The sequence below is a fragment of the Diabrotica virgifera genome, chromosome 1, assembly GCF_917563875.1.
Source record: "Diabrotica virgifera virgifera chromosome 1, PGI_DIABVI_V3a".
Classification (NCBI taxonomy): Eukaryota; Metazoa; Arthropoda; class Insecta; order Coleoptera; family Chrysomelidae; genus Diabrotica; species Diabrotica virgifera.
The window spans coordinates 31,842,846-31,865,360 of record NC_065443.1 but is presented as its reverse complement, the minus strand read 5'-3'; the positions used below and the strand labels follow the sequence as shown (position 1 = coordinate 31,865,360).

The 22,515-nt window shown below is 34.1% G+C and overlaps 1 protein-coding gene across 1 annotated transcript in view; it reads left to right on the top strand.

The window, feature by feature from the left end:
• The window catches only part of LOC114325628 (peroxisome assembly factor 2), a 66,211-nt gene extending 48,914 nt beyond the window's left edge, over nt 1-17,297 (top strand). The window contains exons 9-10 of the mRNA XM_028273735.2: nt 8,068-8,207; nt 17,105-17,297. Of these exons, the coding sequence (XP_028129536.1) occupies nt 8,068-8,207; nt 17,105-17,256 (292 nt within the window). The 3' untranslated portion in view covers nt 17,257-17,297. The remainder of the gene's footprint in view (nt 1-8,067; nt 8,208-17,104) is intronic.
• Nucleotides 17,298-22,515: the final 5,218 nt, after the last annotated feature.

The window sequence follows — 22,515 nt, the reverse complement described above, 5'->3', positions numbered from 1 at the left end:
ATTTATGGAGATAATTTGACACCTAATCAATAATATTTTTTTCGGCATTTTGGTCTACCTATTTTTTTAAACAAAGTTTGACAAGTGCAAAAGCAAAAAAAAATTGAATTTGGCGCCAAAATTTTTGGAACAAAATATTATACTATAAGCAATAAAAAATCCTACAAAATAAAAGAAAAGAGAAGTTTCTACGATGATCACAACCGAAAATATCGCCAAAAAACCTGGCTAGGTGGGCTAGGTGTCTAACAAAATTTTTGGTCAAATACTTCTGAATCTGGAACAGCATGGTATTTTTATTTTTGGAATATCGCTGAGGGCATTTTTCACTATCTTGACCGGCTAGGGCTAGACCCTTTGGATAAGAAAATTTGTTTTTATACAGTGAGGACGTTTGAGTTGGAATAAATTCATTATCTCCAGAACGGGCGAATTTAGAGAGAAGTCCTGAGACAGGTAGATTTTTATTTTAAAATTGTGACTTTTTGGCATATACAGTGGAACCCCGATAAGTCGGCCTCCGATAACCTGTAAGTCCGGCTAACCCAGACTGATTTTCATCAGACAAAACAAACATTTTTTCACTTTGACTGAATTTTTTACCAAGAAATAAACAATACTGTATACAATTGTACGTAACTTTGATGTACTGTGCATATGTATTTCATGTTTTTGCAGTTATAATGTGTATTTGTATATTATTTATATGTATTTTACTAATTTTTGCATTATTCTCCGGCTAACACGGATTTTCGATAACCCGGATCGGCAGCGGTCCCGATAAATCCGACTTATCGAGGTTCCACTGTATATCATACTAATGGCGTCATCCATCTGGGCGTGATGAAGTAATCGATGATTTTTTTTTTAAATGAGAGTAGTGGTCGTTTGATAGCTCATTTGAAAGCTTATTTAATTCTCTATTGAGTAATATAAACGTTAACATAATAATTATTTATACAGGGTGTCCAAAAAACTTTTTTACAATAAATTAATTGGGATAAAATGAACTGTTTATTTGAAAAATGAACATTGTTTTTGCTTAAATTCAATGTTTAAACTGCCACCTACCTGTCTCTTACCAGTTTGAACATTGAATTTGAGCGAAAATCAATATTTATTTGTGAAATAAACATTATTACCTGTTTTTATGGCAGCAGGAAAATGTATTTTGAATTAAATAAATTGCTTACATTCTTCTTTTTGTGTAAGTAAATTAATTTAATAAAAAAAAATTTTTGTACACCTTGTATAAATAATTATGTTAATGTTTATATTACTGAATAGAGAATTAAATAACCTTTCAAAAGAGCTGTCACACAACTAGTGATGTGAGTCGAGAATATTTCCAATCGAATATTCGCGAACATTGGAAAGTTTCCGAGAATATTCGCCTATAAAAAATGGAAATATTCTCCTGACCGCGAATATTCCCGGAAACTTTCAATGGAAAATTCTCGAGAATATTTCCGAGAACTTTCAAGAATGTTTCCGAGAACTTTCCATAATATTTCCGAGAACTTTTGAGAATATATCCAAGAGCCTTTTGTGTACATAAGAGTTAGTGACATACTTTGAATTTACGTGGAAGTAGCACTTTAATTCACACGGCCGACGAACCTATACCACTGCCAAGTAGAAAATGAACATTGTTTTGAAAACCTTCATTATTTTTATAATGAAAAAGCCTAAAGCTATACTAAACTCACAATAAAGATGTACTATAAATAAACAAACCAAGGCACGTTGAATGTTACGAGGAGTACTCCCGAATCACGAATTACAATGTATAAAATTTGCATTTGGGATTTACAATGTATAAACATTGTAAATCATGATTTGGGAGTGCTCCTCAAACATTCAATGTGTCTTGGTTTGTTTATTTCTAGTGCATCTTTATTATAATTGTAGTGTAGGTATAATACATAGAAATATTTCAAAAAGAAATAATAAATAAAAAGAAATAAATCAAGACTACAATAAAGTTATAAAACATTAAAACTTCCTGTAAAAACTAGATGGGGTTTAATCCTTAATTGTATAAATAACCTTATTGCGTCTAAAAGTGCTTTAACGATGCTTATGAAGAGGAGTCATAGAAGGAGAAAATTTAAAATGTTCACGGAATGTTAAACAGAACTGTCTGGATGATGAAATATTTTGGATAAAGTTGCAAAAAGTAGCAGTTGTTCTAACAACAAATGTGTGTGGATTAGGTACTTTATTGGAAGGCAATATGTTTAAAATATCCCAGTTTGTAGAGGCATTTAAGGAAACAGAAAATATTTTTACCGAGAATATTCCATTCAGTAAGTCTGAAGAAAAGGAATGCTTATCTAAATTAGAAAAAAGAAAAAAATTGCAGTGAAGCCTGTGCACTATGGTGCAAACTTACTTGATTCTTCTTTAACAGGGCAAAGCCTCACTGGTGAAGAGCATTAAGATATTAACCAATCGTCCACAGTTTATTGACAAAAAAGAAAATATTTTTACAAAACTTACAAAGTTCTGCGCAAAAGCAGACCTTTGGTCAATGGACCTGGTGACAAGGAATGTGCACCAAAACTACTTTAAAAGATTTGGCAATTACAATACTGGGGTTAGTAGATTACTATGCTGAAACAGAGCGTAGTTATAGCACATACTCTTTCATACATAATAAAAGAAGAAATAGACAGACTATAGATAGAGCAGGGAAGTTAATGTATAATAGCTCATAATGAAAAACTCCTAAAAGATCATAAACATGGAAAAATGGTATGTGATGAGAGTCTTTCTGTAACTCATATATTAAAACCAGGGCGAGACTCTAAATCCATATCAGAAAATGAAAGATTAAGCGAGACGGAGAGAGACTCTTCATTATATTCTCTTCATAATACAGAGTCCAGCTTGTGTGAAGAAAATGTCTGTGACTCACAAGAATAGACTTTTACTTATTCATATATTTTATAATTATAATTTTTAAGAATTTTGTAGTTTCTGTTGTTATTATTAGTTAAGAAAGAAGTTTCTGCTTTAATACTCTATAGTATAGGAATACAGATTAGGGATTTGTCTGTCTGCCAAATCTAACGTTTTAATTTTAATGACTAATAACAAATATTCAGAGTATTTTTTTAATTAAGTTAAATAAATTTTTATAAGTATTTTTGGACATTTAATTTTAATAGATTTTTTCTGTAGTCGTAATACCACAACAATAAGTAACGCTAACTTGCTGATTTGTATAATTTATTATAATAATTTTAGTAAAAATGGAATATGTATTTCCATACGTTTCCGAGAGTTTCCAATATTCCCGGAAAGTTTCCGGAAACTTTCTGGCGTTCGAATCTTTCCGGAAATTTTACATCACTACACACAACCCCTACTCTCGTTTAAAAAAATCACCAATTACGTCATCACCCCCAGATGGATGACGTTACTAGTATGATATATATGCCAAAAAATCATTTAAAAAAAAAATTAAAGAACTCATGGGAGTGCCGACAGAACTGAAAACTTCTTATAGTGTATAAATTACAAGCTCACTGCTTTTTCCCCATCCAAAAAGAAGTGCTATAACTATATTATATACGCGTTGCGTACGTTCTATGCTACTTATGTATACGTACACATAATATATATACGTATGAAATTTAGTTCGGCAAAGTGATGACGGTCGCAAACTCAATACTTTTTCCCTATCTAAAAAGTGCACAACGTCCCTAAAGAAGTTTTCATTTTAAAAATTTATTTCCCCGAAGCGATGACGGTCGCTAATTCCACACTTTTTCCCCATCCTAAAAGTGTATAACGTTCCTAAAAAGTATTAGCTTCAAAAATTTATTTCGTCAAAGCAATGACGATCGCGATGACGGTCGCTAATTCAATACTTTTTCTCCATCTAAAAAGGGCACAACGTCCCTAAAGAAGCTTTCACTTCAAAAATTTATTTCGTTGAAGCAATGACGGTCGCTAATTTAATACTTTTTCCCCATCGAAGAAGTACAAAACGTCCCTAAAGAAGTTTTCACTTCAAAAATTTATTTTGCCGAAGCGATGACGGTCGCTAATTCAACATTTCCCCATCTAAAAAGTGTATACCGTCCCTAAAAAAGTTTTCGCTGTAAACATTTATTTCGTGGAAGCAATGACGGTCGCGATGACGGTCGCTAATTCAATACTTTTTCTCCATCTAAAAAGAGCACAACGTCCCTAAAGAAGTTTTCACTTCAAAAATTTATTTCGTTGAAGCAATGACGGTCGCTAATTTAATACTTTTTCCCCATCCAAAAAGTGCAAAATGTCCCTAAAGAAGTTTTCACTTAAAAAATTTATTTTTCCGAAGCGATGACGGTCGCTAATTTAATACTTTTTCCTCATCTAAAAAGCGCACAACGTCCCTAAAGAAGTTTTCACTTTAACAATTAATTTCGTCGAAGCATTGAAGGTCGCTAATTTAATACTTTTTCCCCATCTAAAAAGGGCACGACGTCCCTAAAGAAGTTTTCATTTCAAAACATTATTTCGTCGAAGCAATGGCGGTCGCGATGACGGTCGCTAATTCAATACTTTTTCCCCATCTAAAAAGGGCAAAACATCCGTAAAGAAGTTTTTACTTCAAAACATTATTTCGTCGAAGCAATGACGGTCGCTAATTTAATACTTTTTCCCCATCCCAAAAATGCACAACGTCCCTAAAGAAGTTTTCACTTCAAAACTTTATTTTGTCGAAGTAATGGCGGTCGGCATGACGGTCGTCAATTCAATAATTTTCCCCATCTAAAAAGGGCACAACGTTTCTACAGAAGTTTTCACTTCAAAAATTTATTTGGCCGAAGCGATAACAGTCGCTAATTTAACACTTTTTCCCCATCTAAAAAGTGCACAACGTCCCTAAAGAAGTATTCACTTTAAAAATTTATTTTGTCGAAGCAATGACGGTCGCTAATTTAATACTTTTTCCCCATCTAAAAAGTGCACAACGTCCCTAAAGAAGTATTCTTCTTCTTCAAATGCAAATCCACTAATGGATGTTGGCGATCACATTTTCCATTAACTCTCTGTTTCTTGCAATGTGTATCAGAGATTGTATGTCGTTAATCCCTGTCCATTGCCTTATATTTCGGAGCCAGGACATTTTCTTGCGTCCTATTCCTCTCTTGCCTTCAATTTTACCCTGGATTATAAGTTGAAGGAACTGGTATTTTTCGTTTCGCATGATGTGACCCAAATACGCCGTTTTTCTTTTCTTGATGTTTTCGAAAAGCTGACGTTCTTGGTTGATTCTTTTAAGGACATCCACATTTGTGACTTTCGCCGTCCATGGTATCTTTAGGATACGGCGATAAAGCCACATTTCGAAGGCTTCTAATCTGTTTATATCCCTCGTTTTGAGTGTCCAGCCCTCTATGCCATATAGCAGCACCGACCACACGTAGCATTTAGTAAACCTTAGTCTCAGTGTAAGGTCGAAATCTGAGCAGGTCAGCACCTTCCTGAATTTTACGAAAGCTTGTCGAGCTTGCTCAATGCGACATTTTACTTCCCTGTCCGATGCCCAGTCTTCAAAAAGCCACGTTCCTAGGTATTTGAATTAGCTCACTCTCTCAATGGACTTAGTATTCAGTGTTATGGTGGAGTTTTAAAATGCATCCAAGTTTCTGGAGATGATCATGAATTTGGTCTTTTTGGTATTAATCTCTAATCCCATTCGCTTACTGTATTCTCCGATTATAGTGACAAGTTGTTGAAGATCTGCTATGTTGTCGCAAATTAAGACAGCATCATCAGCATATCGTATGTTGTTGATCAATACTCCATTCACTTTGATTCCCATCTCTGCATCTTCCAAAGACTCTTGAAATATGACTTCCGAATAAATGTTAAATAAAAGAGGGGAAAGCACACATCCCTACCGAACACCCCTTCTTATATGTATGGATTTGGATATAGAATTGTCTATTTTTAATTGTGCTGCCTGATACCAGTACAAGTTTTCAATGCATCTTATGTCTTTTTGGTCTATATCAAGCTTCTTGAGGATCTGCATTAACTTGTGATGTTGGACACGATCAAACGCTTTCTCGTAGTCTAAAAAGCACAGGAATACGTCCTTCCTCTGATCGTAACAATCTTGGACCAAGACCTGTGTTGTTACTATTGCTTCTCTTGTTCCCAAACCTTGCCTAAACCCAAACTGAGAATCACTGATGTCCCATTCACATTTTTTGTATAACCTTTGATGTAGTATTTTTAAGAATATTTTTAAAGTGTGACTCATCAGGCTAATGAGTCTGTGATCCTCACATCTTTTTGCATTGACTTTTTTGGGTAGGGGAATACATGTAGAGAGCAACCACTGCTGAGGATAGCAACCAGTTTCATAAATAAAATTAAATATTTTATGTAGTGCTGAGATTCCCCTTCCATCTAGCAGTTTGAGTATTTCTGAAGGGATTTCATCAGGTCCAGGTGCCTTATTGTTTTTTGAATAAAATATTGCCTTTTCTATTTCCTCTTTAGTGATTGAAGGGCCAGTCAGCTGGTCGTCTGTATAAACTTCACTCATGGGTCTTTCGTCATGAAAGAGCTCCTGGATATAGTTTTCACTTTTCACTAAAGAAGTATTCACTTCAAAAATTTATTTTGTCGAAGCAATGATGGTGGCTAATTTAACACTTTTTCCCCATCTAAAAAGTGCACAACGTCCCTAAAGAAGTATTCACTTCAAAAATTTATTTTGCCGAAGCGATAACAGTCGCTAATTCAATACTTTTTCCCCATCTACAAAGTGCACAACGTCCCTAAAGAAGTTTCCACTTCAATAATATTACTATTATTATACGTACATTATAATAATATACGTACAAAACTTATTTCGTCGAAGCGATGACGGTCGCGAAATCAATCCTTTTTCCCCATCCCAAAATAGATTTTACATTTATTTTAAATTTAAATACTTCTACACAATTTATATATACATAGGTACACATAATAAATATACGTACAAAATTCATTTCGCCAAAGAGATGACGGTCGCGAAATAAATCCTTTTTCCCCATCCAAAAATAGGTTTTACATTTATTTCAAATTTAAATACTTCTGTACAATTTATGTCTACATACACATACTATAGATACGTACAAAATTTATTTCACCGAGATGACGGTCGCGAAGTAAATCCTTTTCTCCATCCTAAAATAGGTTTTACATTTATTTTAAATTTAAATTCTTCTATAAAATTTATATATACATCCACATAATATACAGTAGGAAAAATGAAAGAATACCCATGGACGAACATATAAAACACGCTGTATTTTCCTGTCGCCGTGTCTCACAAAAAATTGGCCAGCGCAAGTACATGTAATTATTATTATTACATGTACTTGCGTTGGACAATTTTCTTTGTGACATGGTGACAGGAAAATACAGCGTGTTTTATATGTTCGTTCATGGGTATTCTTTCATTTTTCCGACTGTACCTAGATATGTACAAAATTTATTTCGCCGAAGCGATAACGGTCGCGATGATCGTCGCGAAATCAATCCTTTTTCCCCATCCTAAAATAGATTTTACATTTATTTTAAATTGAAATATGTACCTCTACACAATTTATATATACATACGCATAATACAGCATAAGCATAATATAGCATAAGCGATGACGGTCGCAATGACGGTCGCGATGAGGGTCGCGATGACGGTCGCGAATTCAATGCTTTTCACCTATCCAAAAAATCGCACAACGTCCCTAAAGAAGTTTTCACTTCAAAAATTTTGTACACCTTGTATAAATAATTATGTTAATGTTTATATTACTGAATAGAGAATTAAATAACCTTTCAAAATAGATATCACACAACCCCTACTCTCGTTTAAGAAAATCATCAATTACGTCATCACCCCCCGATGGATGACGTTACTAGTATGATATATATACCAAAAAGTAATTTAAAAATAAAAATCGACCTGTCTCAGGATTTCTCTCCAAATTTTCCCCTTCTCGAGATAATGAATTAATTCCAACTCCAACATCCTCACTGTATGATTGTAATAACTGATTTTTTAATTTTCAGATTTAAATTAGACGATCAAGTGGATTTGACCGAAGTTGTTAGAGTGTGTCCAAAGAATGTTACTGGAGCTGATTTTTATGGTATATGTTCAAATGCGTGGATGTTTGCAGTTAGGCGTCTTATTAAACAAATCGAAGCTGGTAAGAGTTTAATCTTCTTCTTCACGTGCCATATCAGAATTTTCCGACGTTGGCGATCACCATTGCGAAGGCTTCTCGATATTCTGCAATATTTAATAATTGTCCTGCATTTACCTATTTCATATCTGAGTCCATTCACGACTGTTTTTTAACCAAGAAACTTGTTTTCTTATTACACTTTTATTTATTTTATTTAATCAGTTAAGCCCATTCGTACCTTTCGGTGTTGGGCTGTTTACAACTAGTTCTATATCTAGATTTCAATACATGTTAATAATTATACAATACTTATTTTAACAATACAATTTTAATGAATATAAATTACTTATTTGACCCATCTTTCTGTCCATATGCTTTAATCTTGTGGTGCTTTTTTGATACTTCTTTTCCATGCTGTTCTATTTTGAGCTAATTGTTTTGCCATATTCCATTGCAGTCCTTTCTTCTCTGCTTCTTGTCTAACTTGTTCTTCCCATCTCATTCTTGGGCGACCTACTTAATTTTTTTCTTGTACTCTGACTTCATATACTTTTTTCGTTATTCTTGTGTCGTTTAGTCTATGGATGTGGCCCAACCATCCTAACCGTCGTTCCCCTATAATTGTCTCTATGGGTTTTATCTTTAGAGCTTGAGTTATTGTGTCGTTTATTATTTTGTCTCTTCGTGTGACCCCTTCTATTTTTCTCAAGATTCTCATATCTGTAGCTTTGATTTTTCTTTTGTTGTTCTTTGTTAGAGTTCACGACTCACTCCCATAGACGATTGATGGTCGAACCACTTTTTGGTACACTTGTGTTTTGACTTCTTTGGGTACCTCTTTCTTTCCGAAGAACGTATTTTTTAATGTATTATAAATTGTCCCTGCTTTTCCTATTTTATTGTTTATTTCTTTGTCTATTTTACCATCTTCTTCAATAATTGTACCTAAGTAGTTGTAGCTGTTTACTTGTTCCAACACTTGTCCTTCTACCTTAATTTTTATCGCTTTTTTTGTAGTTGCCATAACCATTGTTTTACTTTTATCGGTGTTTATTTCCATGTTCATTTTTCTTAGTTCTTTTGTATAAGTGTTTACTATTTATTGCAGTTTCTCTTCCGTGTCAGCTAACAATACCATATCATCTGCAAATAGTAATTCTTGTATTTGTACATTGTTCATTTTCCATTTCCCCAATATCATGTCTTTGGATTTCTCCTTGCATTGCTTTATTGCGTCATCTAGTACCATTGAGAACAGTAATGGACTTAGTACGCAGCCTTGTTTTAGTCCTATCTTTGCCTGGAATACATCAGATTCTTGATTGTGCGTCCTTATTTTTATTTTATTATTTTTATATAAGGCTTTAATTATTTCTATCATATCCTTTTCTATTCCGTTTTTCTTTAAACATTTCCATATATCTTCCCTTCTTATTCTATCAACAGCTTTTTCCAGATCAATAAAGCATATATGTATCTCTTTGCCTTTCATCAATAGTTTTTCTCCTATTTGTCTCAATATGAAAATTAGATCTTGGGTACTCCTTCCTTTTCGGAAGCCGTGCTGGGATTCTTCTAATTTTATTTCTAGTTTTTCCCTTATTATTCTATTGAATATTTTGGCAGGAACGCTTGTCAATGTAATACCCCTATAATTTTTGCAATTTCTTGCGTCTCCTTTCTTAAACAGTGGTACTATTCTATCTGTTTTCCAATCAGATGGTATTTCCTTTGCTGTGATTATTTCATTTAGTAGTTCTCGAAAATTTTTTTTTTGAATTTTCACTCATGTACTTTAACATTTCAGCTGTGATTTCATCTTGGCCTGGAATTGAAATTTTCCCAATTTTAATTTGTCAATGGCTTCTGCAATTTCCTCTTTTGTTATTTGTTGTATTTCTTCTGTATTTTCGATCATGTCTTCCTCTCTTTCTTGTTGATATTGTTTCCATTCTGTTAGTTCTTCAAAGTACTGCTTCCATCTTTGCATTATTTCTCTTTCTGTAGTTAATATATTTCCTTCTTTATCTCTTATATTTCTTAATCTATGTGTTTTCTTTTGCCTTAGCTGTTTCAATGTACTATAGAACAATTTCTGGTTATTAAAATAGTTTTCATTCATTTTGTGTCCAAAATCTTCCCACGACTTCTTTTTTGCCGTTTTAATTTCTTGTTTGATGTCGTTTCTGGCCATTTTGTATTTTTCGTAATCGTCCTCCGATTTAGTTTTTAGATACTTTTTCCATACTTTTTTCTTTTCTTTCACTTTACGTTGTATTTCTGCTGTCCACCATTTACTTTTCTTCGAATATATGTTTGTGATTTTAGTTGTTCCGCATACTTCTTTTGCTGTTTTCAATATGATTTCCTTAAATTGCTTCCATTTATTTTCTATTCCTGTGTTAATTGCCTTTATAGTCTTGAACTGTTTGGTTAACTTCTTCTGGTATTCCTCTTTACTATCTGTTTCTCTTAATTTGTAGCTTTTTATTTTTTCTTTAGTTATCTTCTTTCTTTTTTCTGTTATGTTATGAGAGTGCACCCTTAGTTCCATTATAAGCAAGTAATGGTCACTGCTTATTTCAGCCTCTCTTTTTACCTTTACGTCTTTTATCATCTTTAGGTCTTTTCTTTTTATTAAGAAATAGTCTGTTATGGATTTTTCTTTTCTCGATGGGATTTCTCTAGTATATTTGTGTATGTCTTTGTGCATAAATTTTGAATTCGTTATAACCATATCATTTGCTATATATAGGTCTATGATTCTGTTTCCGTTATCATTTTTCATTTCTTCTCCATGTTGCCCTAGGTATCGTTCAATCCCTTTATTGTCTCTTCCCACTCTACCATTTTGGCCTCCCATTAATATAATGTTTTCTCCTTCGTTATCCATCTCTGCTTGTAATATTTCAAAGAATTCATCTTTTTCCTCTTTTTTTGGCATTATCATTTGGCCCATATGCTACGATTATGCTGGTTATATTTGTATTTTTTAGTTTTACTTCCACTACCAATAATCTTTCGTTTATATATCTTTCACCTATTATGTTATTTGTCTTTTCTGTTCTTACTATTAGGCCTACACTTCCCGCGCCCCATTCTTTCTAAGTCCACTCCTGACCAATATAAGCGGTAATCCTCATTTGGATCTACTATTCCTTTACCCTTCTTTTTTATTTCAGTTACTCCCAAGTAGCCTATATTTTGTAGTTTCATCTCTTCAATTATTTCCTCTTCCTTACCGTTAATACCTCGCACGTTCCATGTAGCCATTTTTATGATTTCCTTTTCATTTTTCAAATGTTCCGTATTTTTATATATCCCACCATGTTTGTTCCTCGCTATATTTGTAGCTTCATATATATGTTTATTCGTGTCTATTTTATTTGCCAGGTTAGTTGTGTTTGTTTTCATGTCGCCTTCAATTTCTGCTATTCGTTTTTTGGATTTATTACTTCTAGTTCCTCGAGGCTTCTCGATATTCTGCAATATTTAATAATTGTCCTGCATTTACCTATTTCATATCTGAGTCCATTCACGACTGTTTTTTAACCAAGAAACTTGTTTTCTTATTACACTTTTACGGCCCTCTATTTTGCCTTTAAGGATCAGTTGTATTGTTTCATATCGATTACATCTCATTATATGTCCCAGCTAAGACATTTTCCGGTGTTAGTAGTCTTTATCAGTTCTCTATCTTTGTTGACCCCCCTTAGTACTTTTTCATTAGTTTTTCTTTCTGTCTAAGGTCTCTACTAAAGGATCTTCAGCATCCGTCTATGAATCCACATTTCTTATGCTTTAATTCTGTTTATCATCGATACTTTCAATGTCTACACTTCTGCACCATACAAAAGTATCTTTGTCTTAGTTCTAAACTGAGAATCATTGGAAAGATATGACTTCATTTTCATAAAAGTAGTTTTAGTCATAATTATTCTGCGTATTATTTCTATGTCTGGATCTAGTTGGTCCGTTATGACAGTTCCCAAATATGTCATTTTGCGAACTTTTTCAACTTAAACTCGTGAATATGATCTGGCAGAATTTAGAGACCTTCAATATTATCTGACAGAATTACTGTACCGTCCGCGTATCTAGTTACATTAAGAACTTCCCCGTGGATTTTTAGTCTATATGGCTGTCTCTCAAGTGCCTTTTTAAACAACTGGTCCGAGTAAACATGGAACAATGTTGGCGACAAAGTGGAACCCTGACTCCTCGTTGTATGGAGACTTCATCGGTGTAGTTATCTGCAAACATTTTGATATGATTCTGAAACTGATTTCTGATTTCTTGTATTATTTTTATGTTAACTACTATTTTTAATGAAAATTTTTATTTTAACGACTTGATTTACAGTTTGAAAATCTAAACGTCAAAAATAAATTGGTAAGGTTTATTTTTAATTGGTAAGATTTTTCAAACTAAGATTGAATTAATTTCCGTAATATAATATTTGATTTGATTATTTTCGTTATGTTACGATAATTATTTGATTGTTTTATAAAAAGTGTTGCGCCAAGCAGGTTTTATTAGCTACTACGTAACAATTAATGTTACAAATTTACAACTTATACATGATATCTATAGATTTATGATAGTTTGTTAGTTTTTCTATGCAGCACATTTCTCCTAGAAACTAATAGCGGATTTTAGTAGTCTATTGCATCGTGGCTGTCGATTATATTTTTTGCAGGCAATTAGTTAACTAATTAGTTAATCCGTTAGTTAACTAACTGTATAATTGAAAATTTCCCCTAGACATCATAAAAGCTATTGAAAACATCTACCAAAACAACGAAATGGAAGTCAGAATTTATGGACAACTTACAGATCCCATAGACATTGGAAATAAGACAGGGAAATTCATTGAAGATTCATTCAACATCCTGGTTAAAGAACGTGATAACCTCTTTCAACACAATATTTGTGCAGCTTTTCCGCGCTGCTACAGACAAGATAAAGATTGACATGATGATCGCCAACATTCGTCATGAATAGGCACATCAAGAAGACGAATATTATGCCTTTAATCCTTGCTTTAAATTATAAATGTAAATTTGTTATATTGCAAAAGCCTCATGAATGTCGCTTCCTAGGTTTAAGTTGTTGTGTTTCGATTAGTATTATCATTATGTATTTTTTTTATAATTCGCGATGTTAAGTCACAACGACGACTTCTCGTGGATTTCGGCTGAACTAGCATTGAAAGTATTTTCAAGGTCAAACGCTGTGCGCACATGCATTTAAAACAAGCAGGTAATAATAATCATTATTTATTTTTACATGTTCTTTTACAAATATTATATATGTTACAGTTCAAGTTGATTCTCAGTTAGAGTTGACTTTTCCTAGTTCGAGTCAACTCCAACTGAAACGAGCAGTAGAAGTTGATTTGAAAAATTTAAATCAACTTTTACTAGTTGAAGTTGACTCTTCCTAACTCTTGTTAGTAAAAGTAGATTATACAATTTATACGAGTATAATCTCACGTGCATTTTTGATGAGTGTGCGTCTCTTTGTTTTGACCGTTTCAACTACTTATTAGTCCAGGTTTTAACGTCGCCCCCGTTAGGTAAATTATTCTGATTCGATTTTTTTGCACAAACTTACTCAAACAAATACATCCTTATAACAAATACACAGTGTCAGGCGGTACCGTGGTCGAAAAATTGTTTGACCAATTTTTGTTAACCAAATTCACAAAAATAATTCTTATCTACTCTACCTCATATTATGTATAAGTTTTTATTGTGTGAAAATTGTAAATATAGATAGCAGTACATGAAGGGTTTAAAGTGTGCCTGAAGTAATTATGTATTTTAAATGGGATTTACTTTTTCGCACTGTTTTTAGCACACTTTCATATAATCAAATATCCTTAACTTTCGCCTTGTCATGGTGATGACATGTGAGCAATAAATTACAAAAAAAGTTTTGACAGTTTTGTGGTTTGACAGAAGTTTGAATTTTTAAATGTCAAAGTTCTAAAAAATTGTAAAATAGGAATGTATTCCAGTGACGAAGAGTTGCAGTTTATTTGTTTTTTGGTAGATAAAATATTGTATGAAACTGTGCGTGAAGTACTTTTTGCGCACTTAGGCGATGTATAGCACTCGGCCCGCTCGTGCTCTAAACATCGCGTGCGTGCGCAAAAAGCATATTTCACGAACTCTTTTATAAATAACTAAGTAGGTAGTTCACTCCGGACAAATTTTTTTAGATTATTTTGGTCATTCGAAGCAAAAAAGGTCTCTTGTGATTTTTCTTTAAAAGGACATCGCACACATCTTATGGAAAATATAATGTCACTCAAATTCAATAAAATTTATACGAATAGATTCGTTTTAAATTAACGGTCAAATCTTATCATTGCGCCAACTCTATATTTTCAATAATAAGAGCAGAAATTGATATAAATAAATCTGAAATCAAATGGGTACGTGCATAAGTTAGAGAGAGAAAAATATTTTAAAACACCCAAATTGTCGGTACTCCATAAATCAGCGGATTAGTTTCACTAATCCGCTTAGGCCCAGCGGGGGTTTTAAGCTCTTTTGAATAGCACCCAGAGCAATAGTGATGGTAACTGACACTTTTACTGACTCAAAAAATGTGATTTCGATAAACTTTAATTGCAATTTGCGCCGTAATTATACGTAATTAAGAGTTGGCGCAATGATAAGATTTGACCGTTACTTTAAAACGAATCTATTCGTATAAGTTTTATTGAATTTGAGTGACATTATATTTTCCATAAGATGTGCGATGTCCTTTATAGTTTTCGAGTTATACGCAATTTAAAATTTGAAAAATTGCGAAATGGCCATTTTTAAGGCTTAATAACTCGATTAAAAACTATTATTATGAAAGTCAGAAAGTCACCTAATCAAAGTTTAAAGCCCCGCTACAAGATCCTGAAGAAATTTTTGTCATTATTTTATTACTAAGCTGTTATTTTTAATTATCAACAATGAGCGTTAAAAGCGTATTAAGCGGCCGTCAATGTGAGTGCGAATAAGATCCTCCATTCCTACCGTCCAATGGTGCATCTCAGTCGCACTCACATTGACAGCCGCCTCAATACGCTTCTAGCGCTCATTGTTATTGTTAATAATGAAAAATAACAGCTTAGTAGTACAATAATGACAAATATTTCTTCAGTACCTTGTAGGGGGGTCGTTAAAATTTGATTAGGTGACTTTCTGACTTTCATAATAATAATTTTTAACTGAGTTATTAAGCCTTAAAAATGGTAATTTTCGCATTTTTCAAATTTTAAATCGCGTATAACTCGAGAACAATAAATTTTACAGAAAAATCACAAAAGACCTCTTTTGCTCCGAATGACCCAAATTAATGATGTAAAAAAATGTCGGAAGTAAATTTTTTTTGTGAATTTGTTTAAAAAAAATGTTTAAACAATTTTTCGATTACGGTACCACCTGACACCCTGTGGATTCGTTATAAGGACCTCTTTTTAAGTAAGTTTGTGCAAAAAAATCGAACTGGAATAATTTGCCTAACGGGGGCGACGATACAGCCTGGACTATAAATATCACGATTTGAACATAATATTAGTAACATTTAATTTCTAGAATCGGTTGTTTGTGTGAATCAACTTTTACTAAATGGTATCGGGAAGAGTATACTTTAACCAACGTTGGAGTCTACTTTTACTAGTAAATGTTGAATAAAAATCTTCATTTTATATTTATAATCAACTTTTACTAAAACCAGCCGTTTGAGTCGACTCGAATTAGGAAAAGTCAACTCCAACTGGATAATCAACTTGAACTGTAACATATACAACATCGACGCCAACTTTAATGGAAAGGTGAAAATTCCATGTTAAGCATTTTATGTTGCCCAATAATTAATTTAAAACATATAAAAATAAATCATCAATATTACCTTTTGGTAGGGGAGCAAAGTATGCTAAATGTGCAGTCACTCGAGCGCTTTGGGGACCTATTGGGTTGTGATTATTAGGTCCTAAAACCAAAAAAAGTTAAGTAAAATTTTCCATTTTAGCGGGCGCTTGCCATTTTTTAATTTAATTTTCCATTTTCATTAATCGTTTTTTCCGAATATAGCGCCCTCTATCCATAATTCGAAAAAATGTTTCGAATAAAAGTTGCTTATTTTTATGCAGAGAATTCAAATCTGCAATAAAAAATGGGGACTCCCATTTAAGATTTTAAAGTAACCCCCCACCCCACCTTCGTGGGTGGTCGCGTTTGTTACCATTCGATATATTTTTCAAAAATATTAAATAAGTGTATGTTGCAGTTTTTCGATCTGATGTTTATTTTGCTAAATATCGCGGGATTTGTATTTAAAATTTAAAATTTACCCCCCACCCCTCTCTGCGAGGGGTCGTGTTTGGTATCTATCGATAGATTTTTGAAAAATATTGGACGTGTAGTTTTTAGTTTTTCGATCTGACGTTTATTTCGCGAAATATTCGCCTTTTTCTTGTGAAACTTTGTGACTCACCAATTCCCTTACGCCCCGCTCAAATCGTCAGATTTTTTAAATATACACTGTTTTGCATGTACTTAACTTACCTTATCTTAATCTGACAATTTCGAGTATTTTTAAGGATAGATTTTTTTTTCGCGCACCCCTAAACGAACTCCCCTGTGTTAAGAGCCAATATATGGCAGAGGTACATCTGCAGGGTACCACGTTTCTCCCCATATGATAATCTGACGCGCTCGAGTAACTGCAAAAATCCCCGCTTGGGCTCCCCTACCATTTTGTTTCAAATACATGTGCGCTCAGCGTCTGACATTGAAAACAACCTCGATGCTAGTTCAGCTGAAATCCACGAGAAGTTGTCGTTGTGACAACATCGCGAATATCGAGTGGGTAGTTTGAATGAGAAATTGTCACAATATCACTGTTTTTAGGAGATGTATCCGCAGAGGAGGCAGCTTCAGATGACGTTATTGTAAATTTTGAAGATTTTAAGCAAGCAATGGTAAATGTGAAGCCATCCATTAGTCCTGAAGACTTGCTGTATTTTGAAAAATTGAAAATGGAGCTTGGTTCGAATAGTTAATTGTTGGTGTAAATAAAGGTTTTGTCAAATCAAATACAGAATATAGTCTTATTTATTGGGCGGTATTTTTTGCTAGTCAATAACTAAACCATTTTTATTTATAAGGACCAATGTGTAGAACCAATTAGACTACAATGTAACATACTCTAATGCAGTATCCCGCTGTGAGGGAGGGAAATTCCCTCCAAAATTGGGGACGAAACGGAAAAATTTTATTATTCTAATGAATTAGTGTGACAAAATACAAATTTCTGCAGCTAGGTTATACAAAATTTACACCAGACTACATCATTTTCAAGGACCCTCGGCCGATTTACCACAACTGTCAAATACAAATTTCAAAAAAATTCACAAGAAAACTTTTTGATCCAGAATAGATCAAAATATCTATAAAATTTAAACTGATCATCTCAGATAGGTAAACTCATCACCAGCTTTTTTCTCAAAAGCTCTGGTTTCCAATCCGGAATTATACCTGTTACACGTCTTGTTTACGTGGTAATCTATTTAAAATTTAACTGATATAATTATATCAGGTGTCTCACGGTGGCAGCATGTTCTCCAGAGAACATGCTGCCAAATTAAGATGGAGATTCGCAGGACACAATGCCCGACTGAAGGATAAAAGATGGATCCATGAAATACAACAATGGAGACCATGGTTAGGCAGGAGAAGCAGAGAAATGTCGAAAATGAGATGGGCTGATGACATTAAGAACATTGAAGGAAGCAACTGGAAGCAAGACTCGCAAAATAGAAAACAGTGGATTGAATTGGGGGAGGCCTGTGTCCAAAGTTAGATTACTTAAGGCTGAAGAAGAAGTCTCACTGTGAGTCACCTGTTAAACGTATCCGCCAATCTAAACAGCCAACATGAAATCCCACGATCGATAATATTTATGGAATTAGAAGGAGCCATTCGCTACTTGTAATAAGAAAAAGACAACCATAAAAATTGCTACGTGGAATGTGAGGAGCTTATTCTCTTCGGGAAAATTAGATAACGCCGTGTTGGAAATGGATCGTTTGGGTATAGACATATTAGGCATAAGCGATACACAATGGGCAGGAAATGGCAAATGCCCCACAACTAATCATGGTATGTTTTATTATGCCGGAAGTGACACCACAACCCATCGATACGGAGTTGGAGTCATCATCTCAAAAAAATGGAAAGATGCTGTAGCAAATTTTGCTCCATTCTCAGAGCGCGTGATGTTAATACAACTGAAAGATAAGAAGAACATAATAAACATCATACAAGTATACGCTCCTACAGCAGGCAAAGACGAAGAGGAAATAGAACAGTTCTATAATAACTTAGAAGAGGTGATGAGAACAACAAAGAGACAACACATTAACATAGTAATGGGCGATCTGAACGCCAAGGTAGGTCAGAGTAAAGTTGGAGAAAATGTCGGTGAATACGGCTGAGGTAATAGAAATGAAAGGGGTGCTCGTTTAGTTCAGTTTTGTCAAAGCGAAGATTTAGTAATAACTAATACATTCTTTAAATTACCCCCAAGGAGACTGTATACGTGGACGTCACCTCAACACACACAAGACAAAGTAATCAGAAACCAAATAGATTACATAATGGTGACAAAGAGATACCGTAATGCCGTGAAATCTACTAAAACTTACCTTGGAACTGATATCGCTTCGGATCATAATCCAGTAGTATCTGTGTTAGAAGCTAGACCAAAGAAAATGAGAAAAACCATCAAGTCAGCTTAAAAGTGAACACCGACGACAAACAGTGCGCGAAGAAATCAACACCGGCCTCAGTGTAGCAGAAAACCAAATCCGCAGAACAGACAACATAAATGAAAAACTGAAGTATATAAACACTATAATAAGAACTACGGGAAAGAAACACCTAACCAAATCTCCAAAGAAACATAAGGTGTGGATTACACCAGACATACTAGAACTAATGGATGAAAGACGCAAATTGAAGAATAATTCAGAAAAATACAGAGAGGTTGATAAGAACATAAAGCAAATAATAAAGAAGGCCAAGGAATCATGGATTAAAGAACAATGTGTAGAAATGGAAGACTATGAAAGAAAGTATGACACATTCAATATACATAAAAAAGTAAAATAACTTACAGGAACCCAAAGAAGACATCAAATAAGTTTGCTTAAGGACAAAGACGGAAATATTATTGTAGACTTAACAGAAAAAATTAATAGATGGAGTGAATACGTAAGAGAATTGTTTGAGGACAACAGAAATAACATTGACAGGGTAAATGGTGAAACGGGACCTGAAATCCTAAAATGTGAAGTAGAAATGGCACTTAGAAATTCCAAAACTGGAAAGACAAATGGACCCGATGAGGTTCCTACTGAATTACTAAAACTCTTGAATGATGAATCAATAGGTATAATATTGCACTTATTTAACACAGTATACAATACTGGTATTATACCTCAAGAGTGGCTGCTGTCTACATTCGTTACACTGCCAAAGAAATCCAATGCAAAAGAATGTTCAAAACGTCGAACAATATCTTTAGTGAGCCATCTACTAAAGATATTTCTAAAAATCATCCACAACCGAGTTTATCAAAAGTTGGAGTCAGATATTAGTAATACACAGATGGGGTTCAGAAAAGGACTAGGAACTCGAGAAGCTCTCTTCGGTTTGAATGTTCTTACACAAAGATGCCTAGACGTTAATCAAGAAGTACATGCATGTTTTATCGATTTTGAAAAGGCGTTTGACAGAGTACGCCACGATAGGCTAAGAGACATTCTTGAAAGAAAAGACATAGATAATAAAGATCTGCGAAAAATTCTCAACTTATATTGGAATCAGAAAGCTAACATCAAAATAGAAAACGAGATATCAAAAGCAATAGAAATACTTGGAGGAGTAAGACAGGGGTGCATTTTGTCACCACTGCTATTTAATGTATCTAGTGAAAGCATCTGTCAGGAAGCCCTTTTGCAACCAAATGAAGGAATCGTAATCAGTGGAGAGGTTGTAAATAATATTCGATACGCAGACGACACTGTACTAGTTGCAAGAACAGTAGAAGAATTACAACGATTACTTACAAACATAAATATTGCTTGCAACAATTATGGCATAAACATTAATATCAAAAAAACCAAGTATATGGTCTTCAGTAAAATCATGACACAACCAGCACATATTAGTATAAACGGCATTCAAATTGAAAAAGTATCAAGTTATAAATACTTGGGAACTTTAATAAACGAAACTGGAGACCAAAACAATGAAATAAAAAGACGTATCGAAATTGCCAGGGCCACCTTCATAAAGATGAGAAAATTCTTCTGCAACAGAGATATAAGCATCCCTCTACGATTAAGAATGCTAAGAGGCTACGTATTTAACACGCTATTATACGGTGTAGAGGCCTGGACTCTCAAACAGAACAACATAAAAAATATTGAAAGTTTCGAGATGTGGTGCTACCGTCGAATGCTGAAGATAAGTTGGGTTAAAAGAGTCACAAATCTTGAAGTAATACGAAGGATAGGAAGAGACCCAGAAATTTTGTTAACGATAAAACGAAGAAAACTCGAGTATTTGGGTCACCTGAAGAGAGGTAATAAATACGCATTACTTCAAAATATAATGCAAGGAAAAATAGAAGGAAAACGAAATCCAGGCCGTAGAAGAATGTCGTGGATGCGGAATTTGAGAGAGTGGTTTAGCTGCACCACTAATGAACTTTTAGGTAGCTGTAAACAAAGTCAGGGTAGCCTTGATGATTTCCAATCTCCGATAGGAGTGGCACAAGAAGAAGGATTCGCTATTTCAGATTCTTTTACTCAGAAGACCGCGTAAAAGAACCCTTGTGTACAGGATTTATATTAGCATCCAAAAAAATAAGAGTAATCCATATCGATTTAATTTTTAAAGTCTCAAACAAATATTGTTTACATGTACTGTTTACATTACGTAAATGGGTAACATTGCTTTTGCAATGTAGGCCACTCGTTTTGAAAAGAACGGAGTCAGCAAGTATGTTACTATTAGTATTTTCACGGTCACATTCAGGTGTAGTCAATTATGACAAAACAATTACAATTTATTTATAGATACGGAGAAAGTAAAGAAGAGATTATTCATTATTCAGACATCGACGTGGTTAGATCAGATACGTTGTCTACCAACTAGTTACTGTCGTATTTAGTGTTCTAAATAAATATATTCTGGTAAATAGTGTTTTAACAAATCAACCCCATCATCGGAGGTAACAATACCCACGTACCACCATACTTGCAAGGGCAAGTGTCGAAGGCTTCAGGGTAGAGCTTTCCAGGAATCAGGACGGAATAGCGGTGAAAGAGGCCCCTGTGGGGAACCTACTACTAGGAATATATCCTACCACTACGGATATAAATCGACGTGGTTAGATCAGATACGTTGTCCACCAACAAGTTACTGTCGTATTTAGTGTTCTAAATAAATATATTCTGGTAAATAGTGTTTTAACAAATCAACCCCATCATCGGAGGTAACAATACCCACGTACCACCATACTTGCAAGGGCAAGTGTCGAAGGCTTCAGGGTAGAGCTTTCCAGGAATCAGGACGGAATAGCGGTGAAAGAGGCCCCTGTGGGGAACCTACTACTAGGAATATATCCTACCACTACGGATATAGTAAGGCTACTTAAGGGGTGTCGCATGGTGCCCCCAGAGGAACGCAGTAGGAAAAAAGAAATAGAAGGTGAGAATCAAATGTCAAAAGGGTCAAAAAAATCTCAAATCGTCGCGTTAAAATTGTTATAACTTAAGTAATCATACGTACATTAAGTAAGTTAGTAGTGAATAAGAAAAACTAAAGGACTTTACTGTTAGTTTTTTATATAATCATAATAGAGTAGAGGCTGGCTTAGGAGGTGGGCACAAATTCTCCCGGTCCCCCTAACAAAGGGGGCGGGATCTATGCTTTGCTTTCATTGGAATCACAAGATTTTTTAAATTCTATACACATGCTATTTCCTATAGACATAAACATAATATTCATCAAATAGAAAAACAACTTTTTGCATCAAAAAATTAATTTAAAATGATTAGTTTATGTTAACGGAAGTTAATAACTTATCATCCAGAATTGAAAACAGTAGTAGGAGAAAAGTCGAATATATAAAGACACTGACTTTGGTCCTTTTCTTGTTATGATAGAGAGTAACAAAGGAAAAGCCGGTAATATCCACCCTATAGATATTGGCAAAATATTTCACGCAATGGGTACGACTGGCATCAAAG